Below are 22,118 nucleotides of genomic sequence, written 5' to 3'. Positions count from 1 at the left end.
CTGTGCGCCTATCTTTGGTGGCTTACCGTTTAGGATAGGAGTTACAAATTATGTGTTATATTGCACACTGCCACTCGGCTGTCGTTTTCACAATTTTGAAACTCCTGGACGCCCTACAGTATCGAGTGCACCTTAGTTGCCACACACGAGTTTTTCGTGTATTCAGAATCCTTGAAGTAATTACATCGAATTAAAATTGCCTTGAAACTAAGTTTGTGTTTCTTAGTACTAAGCTGGGTCGAACATTTGTGGGGACAAGAGTCATCGTAAGAGTCGGAACAATTCAGTAGCAGCCGCCCATTCTCTCAGGATGGCTTTGCATAGGAATTTCTAATTAATTTCATCGATACACTACTAAAAAGCACATCTTTACCCGCAACTGTGTTAAAAAAATAGAGATGTGTGAATTTTCAATTAAGTTTTATTTATAAGCATACACATAAAAAATTAAAGGCATTGATTAAGCATATATTCACGTGTTCATATCACAAATTAAACGATAATTCAGTGTTGTACACCACAAAAATAATATCCCAATTGTAGATCTTTTATATTATATAATTCATATCAAAAGCTGTAAAGAGCACTACTTGAAAAATCCAAAAACAGAAGCTTCAATACATGTTTTAGTCTTCTCGTTTCATGAATGCGTTGAACATTTCGATATAAATGAGAAATTTTGTGCCCTTCGAATAAGCGAGCAATAATATTTTCTTTTCAATCATAAACTAACATTCATGCGTGAGATTTTTCTATTCCTGTTTTGGTACCAAAGCAATCACAGTGAAACGCACCTCATCAGGATCACGTTCCATGAACTCCTTGCAGACACGAGCAGCATCCTGAAATGGTAGTTTTAACCAAGCTTTAGATTGATTTGAATCTGTTTCCAGTATTGTATCATACATTCAAAAATTTCCCCTCGGATGTTTCACCGTGATCAACTGGTGCGGACTTCCTGCCATCCAACTCGAACAGATGGCCGTCCTTGTTAATCAAAGCTACGAAATGGTGGTTAGCGCCTTCATCGGGGTTTGCAGCTGTCTGACCCTGCTGAGCCAATTCATGATGTGCGGTGGTGAATGCTTCGTCAGCTTCCAAAGTACGGCCGCGTTCTTCGGGTGATAGGGATGTGGCTGCCTTTAGGTAGTTTTGAAGGATTCCTTCCTCGATTGGGATGCTGAAAATTATGAATGAAGTTATAATAGTTCTGTTTTTAAACGAACCAGCACCATATGAAGCCCAAAGTTTTTACTTTTGGATGGCTTAATCAACATTAAAAAGAGTCGGAAACCAGAAGCTCAGTGTTTCAAGTATGAAAGGTTTTGTTAATTTTTTATGCAAGAATTTTTTGGTACACAATGCTTTCATTTATATGTAGCTCGTAGTATATATGCGTTGAACACATCCGATATCCAATTCAATGTGGTACTGACATTCTATCTCTTAAGGAGTAGTAGTTTGACGTGAAAGAGGCTATTTTGACCTACTATAACTTGTAAATGATAGCAAGATTTCCACCAAACTTTCCAGTTTGATGTTTCATGTTAAAAAATATATTACTGCAAAATTTTATGTACCTACAATGAACTTACGTGAATTCGCAGTAAATTTTCAAAATATGATCTACTATTTTACCAGGTGTACTCCTAATTAATTTCCGGTTTTTTTTTTGTGAATAAAACACATAATTCCAAGGGAACCGTAATAGTTATTTTATTCGAAATATTTTTTATCTTTTCCCATCTTTCTGGTGATTTGTGAATACCACGCCAGTAGAATTGACTATCTTTGGAGGTGAACCACTCAGTGAGCCATTTCCGCAAATTTTCGTAGGAGTCGAAGCGCTTCTCAGAAAATGCATGGCCCAACGAGGCAAAGAGGGGGCCAAGTCTGGTGAGTAAGCCGCATGATTAAGCACCTCCCACTTGAATTTTTCCAGCGTGTCGCGAAAAAGTTTCGACTTATGCGATGATTCATTGTCGTGGAGCAAAATCACCTTCTTCTGTCTTTCTTGATATTCTGGTCGGTTCTCTGCAATCGCTCGGCTTAAATCTTTCATTTGTTGTTTGCAACGAACGGCGTTCACAATTTCACTACGTTTCAGCAATTCAAAGTAGATCACGCCGGTCTGGTCCCACCCCACACACAGAATGACCTTCCGACCATACTGATTTGGTCGTGCCGTCGATTTCGATGCTTCACCTGGACTCACCCACGATTTGTTGCGTTCAGGGTTCTCCAAGACAATCCACTTTTCGTCGCCCGTAACAATACGATTTAGAAAAGACTTTCTTTTGTACTGTTGAAGCAGCATTTCACACGTCACTTTTCGGTTCTCCATTTGTCTCTCGGTCAGTTCATGTGGTACCCACTTTCCGCACTTCTGAATTTTTCCCATGGCTCGTAGATGCTTCGAAATTGCTTGCTGTTGAACTCCCAACGTATATGCAAGCTGTCGTTGCGTTTGTATGTTGTCTTCATCCAATAATGCTTGCAATTCGGCGTCATCAAACGATTTTCGCTTGCCGGAGTGTGCGACGTCGTTCAGGTCGAAATCTCTATTTTTGAATTGTCGAAACCACGTTTCACATGTTCCAAGTGTTAATGCACGATTGCCATAAACTTCTACAAGGGCACAGTGGCTCTCAGACACCTTTTTTCCTTGATTGAACATGAAAAGCAATGCACGGCGCATATGCTCGAAATTCAGTACGAACGCCAACATTTTTGACGCACAATAAAAACTTGCTGGATGAACTTTTTGGGGAAACGTCAACGCACTTTAGACACACGACACCAACTAAACAAAATCACAGGTATGTGTGACCAACAGCGACACAAAGCATAGAACGCTATCCGTCGAAAAAAACGGAAATTAATTAGGAGTACACCTGGTATACTATCAACCCTATTTGATAAGTCAAGTAAGTTTCGCAGTTGATTTTACCTATTTATGTGCCCCAGTCAAAGGGCTCATATTTGGCTGTTAAAGTAGGCATAAGGCGACATAATATTAGCCTTGTAGTTAGCTCTCATGTTTCCGCCTATTTCTCACAAACTTTGCGGTGGCAGAGTTTGCTAAGCCACTGAAGTAGAGTTTCATTGAAAATTAAATGTTGGAAAGATAGCAATAAAAGAGAAAAAACTGCGGACATTTGCATGCCCTGCAAAGACGGGAATAAAAAGGAGAAATCCATAGATTAGACCCAGGAGTTTGTATTCTGCTGTCGATCAATAAACTTAAATATCGATATTATACCAATTAAATTAAAACAATAAATTTCCATTATTTTTTGTATTATTAACAGTTTCGATTTTGATTTGATCCAAATTGAAAGCGCTTGAGACCCCGTGACTAATCCAAAGTCGGTACCAATGCAATCACAGTAAAACGCATCTCATCAGGATCCCGAGCCATAAACTCCTTACAAACGCGAGCAGCATCCTAAAGTGAAATTATCCATTTAGCTGTTTCCATTTAAAATTCTCTTCGGATAATTCAAAGTACTTTCAAGAAATTATCTTCGGATGTTTCACCGTGATCAACTGGACCAGATCTCTCGCCATCCAACTCGTAAATATGACCACCCTTATTAACCAAAGCTATAAAGTGATGATCAACTTCATCATCAAGATTAACAGTCGTTTGACCTTGTTGTGCCACCTCCTGATGTGCGATAGTGAATGCTTCATCAGCTTCTAATTTTCGGCCACGTTCTTCGTGTGTAAGGGGTTCAGCTTTTTGCAAATAATTTTGAAGAATTCCTTCTCCTTTGAGTAAGACACTGAAAATTATCGATAAAATTGTATTCCTTTAAACTTTTATTGGCTCAATGCACGAATTCGGTGATTTAATAAATCAATCCATGAAATTTGTTGTTAGTGTAATACTATTTGTTGCAATATTTCTTTTCTGATTTGCTCAAATATTCATCAGAATGAGGTGCTTTCTGTATCGGGAAATGAATGTAAGTATTCACATTCACATTGATGCATTAGCCGACCAGGGTAAAAAAAGTCTTGTATGACGATGTCTTCAGAGCAAGTGCAGTTTACGAAACTGAAACAGTCATCATGATCTTTCTACATATTCAAAGAATAATGCAGCGTTTCAAAAATTTCAAAGTGTTAACTAAATTTTCCGTTACCATGATCCTGTACATGGATTTGATATCTAGTTCCTGGTTTTGGGCTTTGATTGATATGCAGCCCCATATTGTTAGGCACACATTCATAAAACTAACATAAAACGAAACTCTATGGGTTTTCAAGCCTTCCTCTGCGATGAATGATAGCCAATATTTTCGGCGTGACTTATTCTTTTTTCTCCTTTTCTATTATATCCGGTGGGCTGAAAATTTCGTAAGCTAACACACAGATGACGCTGCTAGTATTAAATCCACATGCTTTTTAGTTAAAGGGCACATGTACAAATTTGACAGCTGTCGGACTATTAGTTTGTGGGATAGAGCATTTTGAGTAAAGCAACTTTTGTTAGTTTGAAGAAAAAGGATAAAAAGGAATTTCGCATGTTAATAAAGCATTGCTTTTTGGCGGAAAAGAGAAGAAGAAGAAGAAGAAAATCAACCATTGTGAAGTTTTTGTTAAGTTTAAACGAGGTGAAAAGAGTACCGAGGACGATGCAAGCAGTGGACGCCCCAAAGAGGCTGTTGCCGACGAAAACATAAAAAAAAAATCCATCGGGACGGCTAAGGCTCTAAAGATATCAAAGGAACGCATTGGACATATCATGCATGATTGTTTGGATATGCGAAAGTTCTGTTCAAAGTGAGTGCCGCGCAAGCTCAAAATTGATTAAAAACAACGAGTTGATGATTCTGAGCAATGTTTGAAGCTTTTCCTACTTAAAAATCCTGAATTTATGCGTTGCTATGTGAGAATGGCCGAAACATCATTTCACACCAGAATCAAAATGGTTGTCATCTGAGTGGACTACACGTGATGAACCGATTCCAAAGGGTGCAAAGACGCAACAGCCGGCTAACTGGGCAACGGCATCAGATTTCGGAATGCACATGGTATAGTATTCATCGACTATCTTGAGAAGGGAAAAACCATCAACAGCGAGTATTACATGGCGTTATTGGCGCGTTTGAAGAAGGAAATCGCGGGGAAACGGTCCCATTTGGAGAAAAAAAAAGTGCTTTTAAATCAAGGCAATGCACAAGTCAATGAAAACAATAGCAAAATTGCATGAATCGGGCTTCGAACTGCTTCTACATTCACAATATTCTCCTGATCTGGCCCCAATGACTTTTTCCTGTTCTCAGACCTCAAAAGAATACTCGCCAGGAAGAAATTTTTTGCCGAAAAAGAGGTAATCGAGCTGTCAAAGGGTAGTCTAGGTCCAAGGGCGAAATGTGGATTGATACACACGATGGAGTATAAAACCTGGGAAACGCCTGTTGAACCAACACCAACAGCTCTACTACGAAACCCTATCTCCACCTCCACGTGGTGATCGCTGGGAGTTCCTTTTTCATAAAAAACTGCAGACGGAGAAGGATGAAGGCGCCTAAAAACGGGAGAAAATGTGCCAATTGGTCCTCCAGTTTGGGGGTGGGATAGGGCTGACAACCCTACATGGAAAACCGATGTTACGAAGCCACGGAAGGAGCCTCGGACAGGATGGATTTCAAAACGACGAACCCGACAACGACATCGGATTAACGATTTGCACATTTTCTCATGGACTGGGCGGTCCCTGTACAGACCGAATGCTGGTGAGCAGCTAGCCGATACCCTGTCCCAATATAAGGCTGGTGATGAACCGGTTTCCTGGAGAAGAGCCACTACACCATATATTATGGCGGCCATCCCGTAAACCATGTGCTCGGGGGAGGTTTCTTAGTCAGCCAAAAAATGAAACCTGCTGCTACAGAGGAGACTGCAGAGTCGGAGAAGGATACCTTCGACGAGGCAGTTAAGCGGACTCTCGAAGCCGGTCTCAAGTATGATATCAAAATCATACTTGGAGATTTTAACAGTCAAGTAGAGACGGAGCTCGTATTCAGCCGATACGTCGGCTCTCATAGCTTACATAGGGATACCAATGATAACGGACCACGGATTATTCAGTTAGCAATATCGCATGAAATGTTTGTTGGAGGTACCCGGTTTGCGCAGAAAGCGGTCCACAAACATACGTGGGCCTCTCCAGATGGGATCACTCTCAACCAAATTGACCACATGCTGATTGAACGCCGCCACTTCTCAGCCTTGATGAATGTCAGAACATATAGGGGGGGCTCGGACCATTATCTCGTTGGCATGGTGCTCCGAGCTCGATTTACGACACCACCTACAACCCCCTCTCACAATCAAGTGAGAGTGAATACTGAAGCCATTCACAGTACAGCCCTCCGCAACACATATAAGGGCGAAATGGATGCCGCAATAACCGCCGTCAAGAGAGATCCTGGAGGTGAAGCATCAAGAAATGATCTTCACAACCACCAGAAGAACGTTATCATTGATACGGCCACAAAGATACTTGGCCACAACCACAAGAAAAGTCGGAACGGCTGGTTTGACGATGAATGTAAGCTAGCAACGGAACGGAAGAATGCCCCATTCTCAAAGAACGCGGGCACGCGCAGAGACTTATCACGAACTCCGGTGAGTGGGGAAGCGACTTCACAGACGGAAAAAGGAAGCCTGGGAGAACCAACAGGTCTGTGAACTCGAAAACTACAAGCAACCGCACCAGGCGCGCAAGTTTTACCAACAAGCCCGCAGGATGAAGCCTTACACACCTCGATGCTCATCCTGTCGAGACAAAGAGGGAAATCTGATTTCCGACAAAATGGGCATGTTGGAGCGATGGGTTGAGTATTTTGATGAACCACTGAACAACCAGAACATCGTCGAGTTGAAGGTTCTGCTAACTGAAGACGACGGACAAATACTGCCACCAATAAGTATAGAAGAAACAGTCCGTGCAATTCATCGGCTTAAAAATCATAAGTCGCCAGGAGCCGATGAAATTACAGCCGAATTAGTGAAATATGGAGACATCAACGAGGCATTATCTGTCTCATACATAAAAAGGGAGATATCACACAATGCAGCAATTATAGAGGTATCACGTTGCTGAGTACCATCTATAAGATATTCTCCGCTATCTTGCTAGGCCGGATAGCCCCATACGCCTAGAACATCATTGGCCCATACCAAAGAGGCTTCACTCCAGGCAAATCAGCAATAGATCAGATTTTCTGTGCGGCAAGCGATGGAAAAACTGTTGGAGTATGGACATCAGTTTCACCATCTCTTCATCGACTTTAAAGCCGCCTATGACCGCCTAACCCTGGTTTTGGGTAAAACTGTACACGGCCATGATAGAATTCGGTATCCCAACGAAATTGATAAGACTGACTAGGTTGACCCTGATCAATGGGCGAGGCCAGATAAAAGCAACAGGATCACCTTCAAGACCATTTAACATCAACAACAGTCTACGAAAAGGGGATGCCCTATCATGCGTCCTCTTTAATCTGGCCCTCGAGAAAGTGGTCCGTGATGCTAAGGTAAATGCAAGAGATATGATCCTCTTTAAGTCCACCCAACTACTGGCTTATACTGACAATATCGACTTCATGGGAAGAACGACCCGAGACGTACAAACTGCCTTCATCTAGATCGAGCAGGCGGCGCCAGATCTTGGGCTGCACATCAATGAAGGCAAGACAAAATATATGATGCAACGTCAGCACCAAAAACCAACCAACCAACAACATCAAACCGCACTGGTCAAACAGAAAAAATAAAGATAAGAGACTACACTTTGAGACCGTTGATAATTTCTCCTATTTAGGGTCGAAAATCACAACCGATAACAGCTACGATGATGAAATCCGCGTACGGTTGTTGGCAGCCAACAGAACCTGTTTCAGCTTACCAAAACAGTTCCGCTCGAAACGTCTCACCATAGGGTCGAAGCTCTTACTGTACAAGACAATGATCTTGCCAGTCCTCATGTATTCCTCGGAGACTTGGGTTCTTAGCAAGAAAAATTGCGAACTCTTGGCCGCATTCGAGAGAAGAATCCTCCGACATGAGAATGGACGATTCCATGGTCTACATAACGACGAAATCTATGTCCGACACCACGACCATGTGGTTGTGGATAAAATCCGGCTGAACAAGTTGCGGTGGGCTACTTAATCTGTATGGATGAGGATGATCCAGCCCAGAAAGTCTATAATGGCAATATCTATGGTAGAAAAAGAAGACGAGGCAGACCCAGCCTGAGATGGAGCGATGGCGTAGGTCAGGACTGTCTGCCGTTTTTAGGGATATCGAATTGGTGGATCTCGGCGCAAAACCGGGATGTCTGGAGTTCCTTATTAAGGCAGGCCTAGACCGGATACTGGTTGTTGCGCCGTTGATGATGATGATCGAAACATACTAACCGAGACCTTTCATTTGACACCCCACATGACTATATTTGGTGAAAAAAAAACTTACACCCCTTTACACGACCTACGTGCGAGTGTTCACGGTTTCCACCTTTTCACCCAATTTCGTGTCAATCGCTATAATTGATATTAATACACAAAACCTTAAAAATGAGGCACTTTTCCCGCTTTTGTGTTCGTATATCTATGGGGGTGAACAGGCCTTAGTGCGGGGCACAACAAAGCATTGCCCACCACACTTGTATTGATCTCACTCTTATTGCGCCCATTACCGCTGACCGAATAGTCTAGTGCGACCAATATGGGCCTCAGCGTGGTACCAGTTTGTCATCATTCCGCATTCTTGCGTCCCATTTCTCTGGACATTACTATACCAGATGGTGCAGCCAGCCTTCTTCTGCCGTAGGTGCGGAGCCCTTGCAGGTTCACGGTGTCCGGGCCGCTTGGCTTTATCTTCGCGTATCGACGTTACACCAGCAGCGTCCACGTCATCAGCTTTCCTTTCTTCCGCTCTTCCTGGTAACGATAAAAGAAAAAGTTCTGGCAGTCAGGATTCCATCTGTAGTCCCATCTCTCCGGCGGCTGAAGTTTTCTTCTACTGAGCCTTCCTCTTCCGTTTACGGGTCAATTTATGCAGTCGTACCGCGGACGGGGAGGGCGTAGTCGGATTTCCGATTTCTCGCAAGTTGAGAATTACCATACTTTCTTTTCTGGCCGCGCGATAGGCACTGAATGCGAGCTTTCCATCGATTTCTCCGAAGGGGGACATGGATTTGGTGAGCCCTCCAAAATCCGTCCCATAGCTTAATTAGTTAACGTACGAGCTTATTGAGGGACGATTTAGAATTAAGTCTTTCCATATAAATATTGACTCTATGCTACCATATGGGCAAGACCCTTTAGAATTCAGCTTTCATTGATTTCATCGGAATAACACAAACTCAAGTGAAGAACCAATCAGGGTACGAATTAGATACTTATCGACATGAGCTACAATTTGAACTGTAGCTGAAAAATATGCGCTATTCATTGAGTCCCGCTTAGAGATTTGCATCAACTATTTGAATACTCACGAAAGATGACTGTGACATCATCCATCATCAAATCAGGTTTATTATAGAAATGAGACTTTCACGGATGGTGGGTGTTTATAGAAATATTCTGTTGAATGTAGGATGAAATTGAGTTAACAACGCATTTTAACAAGATTATATGACGTGACAGAGCTAATTTAGCGCAGACATGTCGTAAAAGATACTCCGGTCATTACTGACATAGGAAGATTGTGGTCTCCACCCATATGCGCGGAGCAGTAGCTCTCTACTGCACGCTTTGTTGATTGTTTTTTCTTTGCAAAAAAAAAGGTTAAACTTACTCTTTATTGTTCGCCAAACTATGAACCAGAGCAATCGTCCCGCAAGCGTTATGTACGCATTGTTTCATATAAAACAAGTCGTCCGGATACTTGGGCGGGTTCTGCTTCAGTTTTTCATCCTCTGCGTCGCGATATTTCTCATACTGGAAACATACTTGATAAGAACTTGCGCCATTTGCTACCAAACTAAAAAATTTACCGCTTCTGAGCACGGGAACAGCAAAATTAGCGCTTTAACGGGTTTTGGAACCCATTCCAGGAGTTCTTCGTCCAAACCGACCACATCAATCAGGCTCCAGTCCTTCGATACGCCCAATTTATGGATATAACTGGACATCACCTGAAAGAAGCCGAACCCAACCCAGGGCGGATTTCAATAATTCAGGAAATTTTCCAGACAATGAATGAATCATCCACTTGGAATGCTAATAGGACTTACATCGGGATTAGATTCCATTGGCAACCAAGTAGTCATCTTTGCGGTAAATTATTCAGCGACACAAAACAGGCAAAATCACAATTTCGGTGGAACTAAAAAGGCAGCAAATTCCGCTCAGCGGTCGAATTAAAAAACGCTAAATATTCTAGGCTAAATGTGTGTCTGGAGCAAACTCCTTCGATCGATATCGCAGAAAAGACACCGAGTCAACTCCTTGCCGGCGAAAGTGACATTCCAAAATTCGGATGAGTACATTTCCAGTTCAATGCCGACCGGCAATTTCAAATTTCTCTCCAACGATTGAGTGAAACATGGGATATTCGGGAAACTGTTGAGCCCCAGACGATAATCGCCCGCGCGCCTCTGCTGCGACAGAATTCCACTCAATTTCATGACAGAGTGGAAGCCAACAACGGTGAAATGTCAAAACAAATGCCGCGCGCCAGAAAATAATTGGTTTTCAGACCGGCTGTCGATTTTGCATTGTGCGTTAAAATTGTCGAATGATATATTTGTATAGTTTTATCTAAAAAGTTAAAAAATCATCCTCCCTGCAAGCTGAGGTAACCAGAGGAGACTGACACCTTAAATTTAACAAGAAAACATTTAAAATTTTGCGCACGCAAAAACGTTTTTAGTCAATTGTGAGAAAATTATTTAAAATAGATATCGCCTGGTGACAATTTATTGGGACCGCTATGAGTTCAGATGTGAAGTATCGTCATTCGTATGGGGATGGAGTCGAAGAGCAAAGTGAAGGGGTTTATGATAGCGTTCGCGATCCAGAGGATTCCACGGGCGGTACCCCGGAACGAAAAAAGAGTGAAGTGAGCGTGCGAAAGACCCGCAGTCAGGAGGCTGTGAAGACCTTGCTTGCTTCGTTTGGTGAGGATGTGGATCGCTGCAGTGACGAATTTGCCCGTCAAGAAGTCAGATTCAAGGACTTGTCCGCATTGAGTGAGATAGACTTGGCGATGTTAGGGGTCAACGATCCTGGGACACAATCGGCTATGCTGGAGACGTTTCAGGAACTTCCCAATCAGGAGATGGATTACGAAAGGTAAACTAATAAGTTATTAGAGTTTATGAAATTTGACTTTTTGTACCTCCCCTTCGTTAGCCGTTCTGTTCGTCCACGGGTTAGGCTCATCTCGATCGTCCATCACTTCTATTTGTCGTAAAGTTAGTCCATATGGGGGCGAGTGCCCCCTTCGTCAAAAGTATAAAGGAACCAAAGAATTTTTGCTTTCTTCAACTCGAGCGAAAATTCATACGATATAAGCTAGGCATTCTGGGTCTAATCTCAGTAAGATGTGGGAAGGCCTATCTAAATCTCTACCGAACGCAACACCACGTCGGGGCCCAAAGGTCTCTGTTAGCTTGAACGTAACCACAAGCCCAAGAAGCTCCCCTCAAAAACCGAGCTGAACGCGCATACAAAACGAATTCTACCAAAGTATGTGAATTCAGAGGCTATCCCGGTTCCTATTTCACTAGTATATTTTCCCCGGCCACTTGGTTTTAGATCGGCCGACAGAGTCGCCGCCCCGTCTTCTTCACCACCACCTCTGAGTACCAGTAAGATGTGATGACCCTGTTACAGCTAACAGAGCGTTTTGCGTAAGAGGAGCTTAAGTCCATGATGATGACATTGGCCGATGCGGTCACAAAGCTCGCCGCGACGGTTGGTACTTTGCGGTCGGGAGGTAGATCTCGATCGCAATCACAGTCGAGGTCTGCTTCCCGAAAAGGGCGTTGGGGTAGTAGCACGCCGGGACCTTCATCAACCTCGACGGTTTGTTGGTACCATCGGAAATACGGAGCTCAAGCAACTAAATGTACTACCCGAAGCGCAGTACGACGTCGGCTTACAATCTTCAACCCCGAAATCAGATGTTCCTTCCTGGTCGACACGGGCGCTTAGGTATCGGTTTTCCCCATGCCCCGTCCGTGCGCCCTAATTCCGCGAACTCCTCTTCCAACCGCACCTATGACTATTGCCAAATGGACGTGAGTCTCGGACTGCGCCGAACGTTTTCATGGCGTTTCGTTATGGGAGACATTAGCATCCACAATGCAAACTTCGTGTCCTATATGCTGCGGGTGGACTTGCAGTCTTTGATAAACCCCGCAACGCATGAAAAATTTCTACCTGCCAAGATGACACTCTTTCGATAATTTTCGAGCATGTTGCCGACCACCGCATTCGCACACTCCTCAGAAAATATCGCAACATTTCTACGGAAAATGGTTTATCCCAGCTGGTTCAGCACGATATACAGCACCACATTAACACTACCGGTTCTCCAATCTTCTGAAAGGTGCGTCCACTTTCACCCCGGAAGCTTACTGTTGCGAAGAAAGAGTTTGAAGATTGAATGAAGCAGAGAATCTGCAGACCATCTAATAGTTGTTGGTCCTCCCCACTTCATTTGGTTCCAAAGAGCGAATGACGGCCATGCGGAAATTATAGGCGCCTGAATGCTCAGAAAGTTCCAGACCGATACCCCCCATTTCACTCATCCATGATTGTGCGCACTCGCTGACGAACTGCCGTGGTTTTACGACCTTGGATCTTTCGGACTTTTCAAGTTAACCAGGATGACTTTCGGCTTGTGCAACGCTGCACAGAATTTCCAGATGTTCATCCATGTTTTGGTCGTTTCCTTTTCCGAATCTGAGAACTTTGAATATCAACGTCTACTTGAGACTGGACTAGTCCTAAACGTTGAACGATGTAGATTCCTCCAGAGGCAGGCAAAATTCCTCGGCCACTTCATAACCTCTGACGGTATCCTCCCTGACCCAGAAAAGGCAGAGGCGATCAAGAGTTTTCCTCTACAAATCACGGTAAAGGATCTGCGAAGGTTCTTGGGCATGTCAAAGTTCTATCGTCATCACAAAGCGATCCTGAAAGCCTACTTGTCTGGGCTCAAAACCAAAGACCAAACCGCCACTCTTCACCAACGGGTTCTTTTCAAAACAGTTCAACGCAGCTATAGCCCCTAAGACCGTGAATTACTCACCACGTACCTCGCTATAAAATACTTCTCGACTACTGTCGATCCCGCAGTTCGGTATATCAGCCGTAACCATCACGGACCAGGGATTGCAGTTTGAGTCTACTCTTTTCTCGGAGTTAGGTAAGCTCTTTGGCTACAAGCGTCACACGACTATTGCATACCATCCGCAGTACAATGGGATGCTGGAACGTTGGCGTTGGACACTAAAGGCTGCCTTAATGACTCTTGACGATCCGTCGTGGTTACAATCCTTGCCACCGTGAGGAATTTACGGTCTGCCCCGCGGAGATGATGTACGGGGGGAATCTGCGACTCCTCGCCGACTCTGTGCTGGATATCAGTGCAGTGTTAAGTAATTCCAGCATGCTGCGCCTGCTCAGGGATGCGATTTCGAAACTTTGGCCAACTCCACCTTCACAATACACCACGCCTGTGGTCGACACTCCCAGGGACCTCGAGACATACTCGCAAGTCCTCATTAGGGTGGACGCTTCTCGGAGGCCGCTGCACCCTCCATACGCCTTTAAAGTCCTGGGGTGACGGAAGCACTCCTTCAAGCTCGACGTTCGAGGGCGGACAAAAGGGAGTCTCCTTGTCGAGACTAAAGGTTTTCGCCGAACCGGGGAATACTCCGAAAAAGCGCCCAGTAATTCCATTGGCGGGATCACGTCCCAGGGCTTGGCGCCTCGCCTCGCCATTGGAAGCACATTGTTCGAGCATAATGTCAGTTGAGTTTTAACAGACCGACTCCGTGCGAGCAATTTGTCTTCTGAATGTGCGTAACAAGAGAGTCGTTGACATCGGCCTTGAAAGAGATCACCATCTGATCACCTATCTTCGCTTGCTTGCAGTGCCGAGAATTAGAGAGCTGCGACCCCTAAGTTCAACATCCACTGATTGTATGATCCAGCGATCGTTCGACAGTGGGAGAGCTATCTTGCTGATCGGTCGGCAGATGTCCTGATTAACCCTCCTAAGAATATCGATAAGCGTTGTGCCACTACAACGACCTCCCAAAGACGCATAATGAGATCTGACTGACCGCGGAATCCAGAAAGCGAATCGATAAACGGAAGAGATAAAGGGCTCTATTGACCGCTGCGAGTGATGGCGAGAATGACGCGCTCCAACTCCGATATCGTGGAAAATCCCGGGATATTCAACGTAGTGTGGGCCGTAACAAATGGGAATTTGTTAGTGTATGTAGCGGCAGCTGCCGCCACGGTTCTTAATCGTATCATATCTGGTGAAGTTCAGCCTCTTATGGGTGATTACTAGCCACCATAATATGCCGATCCGGACTACTTCTCCAAACTGAAGACAAATCATCTCGGTTTTCAATGCATTCAAACGGAATCTCCCCGCTGAGTTATTCATCGCTTCAAATGCAGCTTTTATAGATATACTACTACCACTCATACGGAAATTTTGGAAATCCGAGCCTTTTCCCCAGAGAATAGAAGTGGAGTATGATCGGGGACAATTCGAGGAGTATCTGCGTACTCCCTGCAATCGCAAAGAAAATAGCTAAAATAATCTTGAAACACATCAGGGAATACCTCGAAAGCTTGATCGGTAGAGCTCAGGCTGGTTTCCGAAGTGTATCCTCCTGCATTGGCCACAACAGTACCCTGCGGTCGTTAATTTCAAGAATCCTTTCGACAACATGAATTGGTAGTGTATCTGGCGTGCTCTACGCAAGAGAGACATTCCAAAGATACTAATAGCTATTATCAGAGCGCCTTATGATGACACGAAATGTCATATGTTGCATTGAGGCAAAATCTCGGAGGAATTTGAGGTTAGGTTTGTTTCTTGCCATCTATATTATTTCTTCCTGTTATCGGTATCGTTCTTTATGCTACTTTATCCGGAGTTCTATGAGCGACGATTTCTTTCATCATACACGCCGACATACAGAGGTTCGAAAACAACGTTTTAAGCATTTTAGACACACTCGATATCCAATTTTATTTAATAGTCCACTATTTCGACTAGAAACAAATTCGCAAAAGAAAGTATTTAAATCTAAATTGTAGCCGTCGAGAGTTTTTTTTTCTTTCGTTTTGATTTTCTTTCCGACATCACAAAATTCATCCTCTCGCGTGAACCTTCCACTCTAATTCCTCGAACAAAACAAGCTCAAACTCGCACGATACCGAGGGATCCGTTAGCTCCCGAGCGACGAAATACATGGTGAAAGCAACAATAGAAAGAAAACGTTAATGATCATTTTGGAATATTGGAAAATTTATATATAGCGCATCCTGTAGATTTCGATGATTCGTCAGACTCTGATATTTGTCTTCCGCCCGACTCTACTTACCTTCTTCTGCAAATTCGATGTCCCTCTCCCTTCCATCGATTTACCACTAACAGCAAAACTACGGCCTGCTTTGAACAATAATAATCGAGGTCTTTCATTTGCCACACCACATGGCTATATTAGGCAAAAAACTGTTTTCAATGGTATCAACCCATACATTTTTTTTCCAATTAGTCATTTCTAATAATTTGGAAAAGGAGAATGAATGAATTAGCAAATCGGCTCGTTAAAATTCCATTCAGTTGTTTTGAATTTAATTATATTTTGGTTTCTTGATTAATTCAGAAAATCGAACGCTTTCTTGACTTAGTAAGTTTTGCAGGTTTTGATATCGCATGTCATATAGAACATATTAGAGCCCACATCCTAATAAACTTTTAGAACGCCCAACGAGAATCGCTGGAATTTTCTTGGAGCACAAATGCAGGAATACTTGTTAACAGTTCCAAGCAAAAGTGAAAATTCCAAAAAAAAAACATTCACATTATTGAACATAATCGAGCAAAAAAGATTTCTATTCTTTATTCAACATCATATTGACAATCACTAAATCCCTTTTTAAATTCGCAGGCTCTGTGCGACGACGGAAGCCCAAGAATATAATGAACAGATCCTAGGGCGCTCCCAATGCCATCTTAATTCAATGAATACTTCATTATCAGCGGCGTATCTCAAAATGCTCGTGAATCCGTCCAATGATGTTATTGTAGACGATAGTATATTTGCAAGTCGCTTTGTCCTTGAGGCCCTCGACGAACTGAAGAAAACGACCGAAGATATGGAAGATCGACTTCGTGCTCTTGAGCAGGTAAATTGATTTTACTACTTAAAATGCATTGTTTGCAAATTCAAAAGTAAATTTTTTTTTGCAAAACCACGGAATCTTCCTTCATTTTAGATAGCAGTCCGAAACGCCAAGATAAATCTATCAAATCGAGCTGGAAGAAATTTCTACAAGACTCTAGTTGTCATAGGTGGCATTTGTACAGGTGTATCCATAGCCTTTTGGTTCTGGAAGGGTCGTTGAACAATTTATATTGCATACAGCATTTTTGAGCTTTGCAACTTTAGATAGAGAAATATCTTGTTACTAGACATAAATTCCAAGCATTTAAAGGCAGAATCTAGAGGATTTTGCAGGATTTCAAAGTACAAGGGAAGTTGCTGTGATAATCGAACAGACGAAAAACATTTAATGTTTAAGTGAGAAACTTTTCATTTGTTGTGTAAAATACCAAGAGATAATAATTTGAAAATATCACAATTGTAGAATGAAGTATTTTGAATTACATTTATTTTAATTTTCTTTTGTATTTTTTGGAAGATTTTATGTTAGTCATTTTTGTATGTTGAATTCTAAGATTTATGCTTTACTTTCCATTAGGACTTTTCGATTTCGTTATTTTAGAATTTTGTAAAAATTGCAAATAGGAATTTACACTATTTTAAAAGTAGCATCAATAAATATGGTCCAAGGGGTCAACTGCGCCCATTTGTATTCATGGGAGTTTTACTATTTGATCATTAACTCACATTTATTCCTTTTCCCTAATTATCAAAGATTCCGAATTTTACAAGAACCTTGAACAGAACCTTACTGGTTGCGCGAAAAAAACTTATATTCTTACAGATAAGCGTTAAAGTATGTCATGCAACGTCCATCTAGAATGAAAGGTGTCGTCTTCATTCCGGGGTCATGTCGGAAAGAACCTACCTCGATTCTACTGTACCATTCAAAGAAAGAAGCGAATGGTGTTCGTTCAATCAGAATGTATTTTTCGATATTCATTTTGAACTGATTATGTTATAAAAATTCAAAATTTTTGAGTTAGGGGTGAGCCTAGGTTAGGTATCATCTTTGGTAATCAAATTCATCATTAACACCAAAGCTTTCAATAAGTTTCAGTTTTTCTGCAGAAGTGCTAACCTCTGTCGAATTATTCTCAGCATCAAAGCTATTCAACGGAAGTCACCCTAGCGCATAGCTCAGATTTCATAAGTTCATGTTAAATATAAGTCTATTAGGTTTAGACCATCCTTACACTTTAATACTTCGGATTTCAAGTATCAAATTGATTCTGGCTTTTCACTGAGGCCTAATTTTTGGACCACCTGGTCTAATATGTACCGCGTTATTCCGGAGATAGCGCCTTGAATCTTGGCCTCGACCTTGCACAAAGTGGTTGTCTTGTTAGCGTAGAATAAGCACTTAACGTGACCCTCAAAGGAAATAATCGAAGCATGTGAATTGGCATCATCGCGGTGATCATTTGATAAACACTCGCCGCGGAATGAACCATACTTACCCGAAGCCACCCGAGAGAGAGGAAGAAAGCGAAACTTGTAAACCCGTATCTCATCGCCAGTACAATGGATAGTGTACAATAGCGCTCGTAAAAAAGGTGAGAAAATTGAACTTTGGCGGCGACGAAGCTATGATGGCAGTTTGTTGATTGATAACACCGTGCGCAATTTAACCGCGCTTTCCATTTTCGGCAAATTTTCCATTACGTGCACGTGTTCATGCAAAAAAGCTCACAAAGCAATTAAACACAACCAGAAACATAAAAGTTTTACCAATTCAAGACGTTGTTGGCCAAGAATTACTACAGAAAGCGGATACTCTCTAATTGTACAACCCTTTCGCTACTTCCACGCAAATAAGAGCGTATGGTGTAAATATTTCTGTCAGAACCATCAGGCAGCGACTTTTAAAGAACAACCTCAGAGGATGTTAAAGATTGAAAAAACCAAAAACTAGATATGCTAACCAAAAAAACGGGTAGCCTTCGTCAGGAGCCATACTGACCCTCCTCTTTCCTTTCGAGATTCAGTGATTTGCAGTGACGAACCAAAGTTATGCGTTGACCAACTTATGCGGTCCTGATGTGTGCAACGTCTCCCAATAAGGAGTTGGATCCTGGGTACACAAGAAGTCGGTGAAATTTGGTGGCGCTGGTGTTATGATATGGAATTGTTTCAGCAAACATGGAGCCGGGCTTATTGTCAAGGTCAAGGGAAAATCTTTTACCATTTCTGGAAAGCCTCCCGTTGTCAGTTTATTCAAAGACAATGCGTCACATAATAAGTCTCGATTTGTACTGCAAAGGTTCATGGATGAGGCCATTTCAACCATGGACTGGCCTGCATAGTACCCGGGTTTAAATCTAACAGAAAATTTACAGGCGATAATTAAACGGGGAGTTATGACACTGATCCCCGATCAATATTGATTGTTGTGCCGACGATTATTAATATGACACTGAAATCAATCACACACAATCAGAACAGCGGCGAGTTGGAGGTCCCACCAACTGAAGACGACGGACAAATACTGCCACCACCAAGTATAGAAGAAACAGTCCGTGTAATTCATCGACTTAAAAATCATAAGTCGCCAGGTGCCGATGGAATTATAGCCGGATTGTTTAAATATTGACGCGACTAATTACACCAAGTGGTTCATAAGCTTGTGCTCAAGGTGTGGGACAGCGAATCTATGCCTGACGACTGGCAAAGAGGCATCATCCGTCTCATACATAAAAAGGGAGATATCACACAGTGCAGCAATTATAGAAGTATCACGTTGCTGAGTACCATTTATAAGATATTCTCCTCTATCTTGCTAAGCCGGATAGCCCCATACATCCAGAACATCATCATCCGCTCATTTCAAAAAGGCTTCACTCCAGGCAAATCAGCAACAGATCAGATTTTCTCTCTGCGGCATTTCTTCATCGACTTTAAAGCCGCCTATGATAGCATAGCTAGGGTAAAACTGTACACGGCCATGAGAGAATTCGGTATCCCAACAAAATTGATAAGACTGACTAGGCTGACCCTGACCAATGTGCGAGGCCAGATAAGCACCAGGATCACTCTCGAGACCATTCAACCTCAACAGGGGTTTAAGACAAGGAGTCCTCTTCAACCTGGTTCTGGAGAAAGTGATTCGCGATGCGGACGTAAATGCGAGAGGCACCATCCTCTTCCATCCAGATCGAGCAGGCGGCGTGAGCTTTCGGGCTGCACATCAATGAAGGCCAGATAAAATATATGGTGGCAGCGTCAGCACCAAAAACCAACCAATCAACTAACAGCATCAAACCGCACTGGTCAAACGGGAAGAATTAAAATGGGAGACTGCAACTTGAGGACCGTTGATAATTTCTCATATCTAGGGTCGAAAACCACAACCGATAACAGCTACGATGATGAAATCCGCGTACGATTGTTGCCAGAGTCTATTTCAGCTTACAAAAACTGTTCCGCTCGAAACGTCTCACCATAAGGTCGAAGCTCTTACTGTGCAAGACAATGATCTTGAGTATTCCTCGGAGACTTGGGTTCTTAGCAAGAAAAATTGTGAACTCTTAGTGGCGTTCGAGAGAAGAATTTTTGGTCCCCTACATGAGGATGGACGATTCCGTAGCCTACATAATGACGAAATCTATGAGCGATACCATGACGGTCTGATAGTGGATAAAACCCGCCTCAACAGGTTGCGGTAGACGGGTCAATTAATTTTTATGGATGAGGATAATCCAGCCCGGAAAGTCTATAAGGGCAAAATCTATGGTAAAAAAAGAAGACTAGACAGACCCTACCTGAGATGGAACGATGACGTAGGCCAGGACGCCAGGCAGCTTTGATGGATATCGAATTTGTGAACCTCAACGCAAAACCGGTATATCTGAAGTTCTTTATTAAGACAGGCCTAGACCAGATACCGGTTGTTGCGGCGTTGATGATGATGAATATGAGTGAAGAGATAGAGAGAGAGAGAAAAAACAGCAGCTTAAAGCCGATATCGAAAGACTGATTAACATATATCAAGGTAAGTCGGAGCTATCAGATGTAATTATAAAAATAGACTTAAAGGAAATGGCGGAAGAATTTAAATTGACGGCTGAAAAAAAAGTAAAGCAAAACTTGAGTATTTAATTTTATAGAGAATTTAAAAATGCAGAAATACAAGATCCGACCAAAATAGTGATGAGTAATGAATATTAAAGTAGTTCTAAATGTCCAAGAAACGTTACGCCTACTTCTTTAGCATCATTTGAGTAGTTATGGCTACACTGATGTGCCAGAAGTAGGAGGTTATCTGTTGCCAAATCAAGCAAGCGTTCCAAGCGGACCAGGCCTTCCGAAATCAGCAGGCCTCATTCTTAAAAAAAAAATCGAAAATAGTGCAGGATCCTCAATGCTGAACTCAGACATTAATTGATTGTAGGTAATGACTTTTTCACATCTCAAAATCCATTATCAAACCCCCATGAGTCGTTTTTTTTACCCTTAATTTTTAGAATACTAACAGAAGTCCAGAAGCTGGGCGCTTCAGGAATCTACATTTTTGTGTTTCCTTATATGAGAAACTCCTGAGTACATTATATTTTACTTTATACATAGATTGATTGTATATCTGTGCATTATTTTCAAGAATGATTTACAAAACTAATTTGTTCTGGAAACAATTGTATCGATGATAGTCCACTATCGTTAATATTTGGCTTGACAGTGAGAATAGATTGTTCTTTGCTGAGGGAATACCGGTAGTTGTTCGCTTGGGATGTAAAGGCTCTGTATTTACCTTATGTGTGGAATTTTTTACAGATTTTTCCATCCAAAAAATTAAAAAGTTGCTTCAAATATAAATATTTTCCTTATTCTAAACAAACAAATTAGCATTGCCTATTAATGTATACTTATGCACAATAACAACAATATTGTCTAGGGAAGTTGCACTGCGTCCTAGAAGAACGGTTGTATCCTTTACTGATTATATGCCTATTAACTGTAACCAATAGGAATTATTTTCCAGGTATTTCAGCTCGACATCTGTTATTTTCCCCTTGTTGTCATGCTATCTCTTGGTAAGAGTAATTCAGGATACCGCCTAGAAAGAATGTCAATCTTCCTTCAAGCCTTCAAGCCAGCTTCTCACCTCATTGATACTCCCGCATATTTTTAAGATTGCCTGCATCTGTATGTGAAGATGGAGCAGAGTTAATCCCAGAAGGACTCCAGGGATACCGTTGAGCATGTTTGTGTAACTCCCTGTCGCCATGTAGATCAGTATCAATTACTCTAGACAGATATATGTATAATTATATGTTCATAAAGTTTGCGGGTAGTATTAAACCCAGATGGATATACATGTACGAGGTTAGACAATTAAGTAATGAGACTGATTCCATAAAAATCGTACATTTAAAAATTATTCTACAACTCTGCCATCCCCTTCAAAGTAGTCCCATTGGGCAGCTATACAGCGATTCCAGCGCGTCTTCCACTCTTCGTAACATTTCTGGAACGCTTCGACTGGGATGTCCGCGAGTACCCACGTCATGGCCACTTGGATGTCCGTAATTGACTCAAAATGGGTTCCTTTGGCCAACGATTTTGTTCTAGAGAACAAAAAAAAAGTCACAGGGTGACATATCGGGCGAATAAGGCGGCTGTTGCAACACGGCGATCCCTTTAGAGGCTGAATACTGGGGCACGCTGA

General features: G+C 42.3%; 2 protein-coding genes across 3 annotated transcripts; one reads left to right on the top strand and one right to left on the bottom strand.

Annotated features, from left to right (window-relative positions):
• Positions 1–447: 447 nt before the first annotated feature.
• Positions 448–10,492, bottom strand: LOC119651930 (ubiquitin carboxyl-terminal hydrolase). 2 transcript variants are annotated; one of them, XM_038055766.1, is made up of 5 exons: positions 10,259–10,478; positions 10,019–10,159; positions 9,820–9,962; positions 907–1,180; positions 448–842 (listed from the first exon to the last, which is right to left on the bottom strand). In XM_038055766.1, the coding sequence occupies exons 1-5, from the start codon at positions 10,292–10,294 to the stop codon at positions 753–755; spliced, it is 684 nt and encodes a 227-aa protein (XP_037911694.1). In that variant the 5' UTR covers positions 10,295–10,478; the 3' UTR covers positions 448–752. The 2 variants fall into 2 exon arrangements, with proteins under 2 accessions (XP_037911694.1, XP_037911693.1); XM_038055765.1 differs by lacking the exons at positions 448–842; positions 907–1,180 and adding exons at positions 3,322–3,448; positions 3,512–3,788 and having other exon boundaries at positions 10,259–10,492.
• A 114-nt stretch (positions 10,493–10,606) lies between these two features.
• On the top strand, positions 10,607–17,105 carry LOC119651929. Its single transcript, XM_038055764.1, has 3 exons — positions 10,607–11,318; positions 16,178–16,415; positions 16,506–17,105. The coding sequence occupies exons 1-3, from the start codon at positions 10,957–10,959 to the stop codon at positions 16,632–16,634; spliced, it is 729 nt and encodes a 242-aa protein (XP_037911692.1). The 5' UTR covers positions 10,607–10,956; the 3' UTR covers positions 16,635–17,105.
• The last annotated feature ends 5,013 nt before the right edge of the window (positions 17,106–22,118 follow it).

Source organism: Hermetia illucens, chromosome 3, assembly GCF_905115235.1.
Source record: "Hermetia illucens chromosome 3, iHerIll2.2.curated.20191125, whole genome shotgun sequence".
In the NCBI taxonomy this organism is placed as follows: domain Eukaryota; kingdom Metazoa; phylum Arthropoda; class Insecta; order Diptera; family Stratiomyidae; genus Hermetia; species Hermetia illucens.
The sequence above is the reverse complement of the archived record's forward strand: the minus strand, read 5'-3'. Positions and strand labels throughout refer to the sequence as shown.

What these genes read in the sequence shown, in the direction of transcription:
- LOC119651929 (XM_038055764.1), top strand. Translation starts at nt 10,957, where the DNA reads ATGAGTTCAGATGTGAAGTATCGTCATTCGTATGGGGATGGAGTCGAA. An exon ending in CAGGAGATGGATTACGAAAG is followed by an intron (nt 11,319 to 16,177) that starts GTAAACTAATAA and finishes TTAAATTCGCAG; the next exon opens with GCTCTGTGCGACGACGGAAG. An exon ending in GACTTCGTGCTCTTGAGCAG is followed by an intron (nt 16,416 to 16,505) that starts GTAAATTGATTT and finishes CCTTCATTTTAG; the next exon opens with ATAGCAGTCCGAAACGCCAA.
- LOC119651930 (XM_038055765.1), bottom strand. Translation starts at nt 10,294, where the DNA reads ATGACTACTTGGTTGCCAATGGAATCTAATCCCGAT. An exon ending in TGTTCCCGTGCTCAGAAGCG is followed by an intron (nt 9,963 to 10,018) that starts GTAAATTTTTTA and finishes GTATGTTTCCAG; the next exon opens with TATGAGAAATATCGCGACGC. An exon ending in CCGAAGATAATTTCTTGAAA is followed by an intron (nt 3,449 to 3,511) that starts GTACTTTGAATT and finishes ATTTCACTTTAG; the next exon opens with GATGCTGCTCGCGTTTGTAA.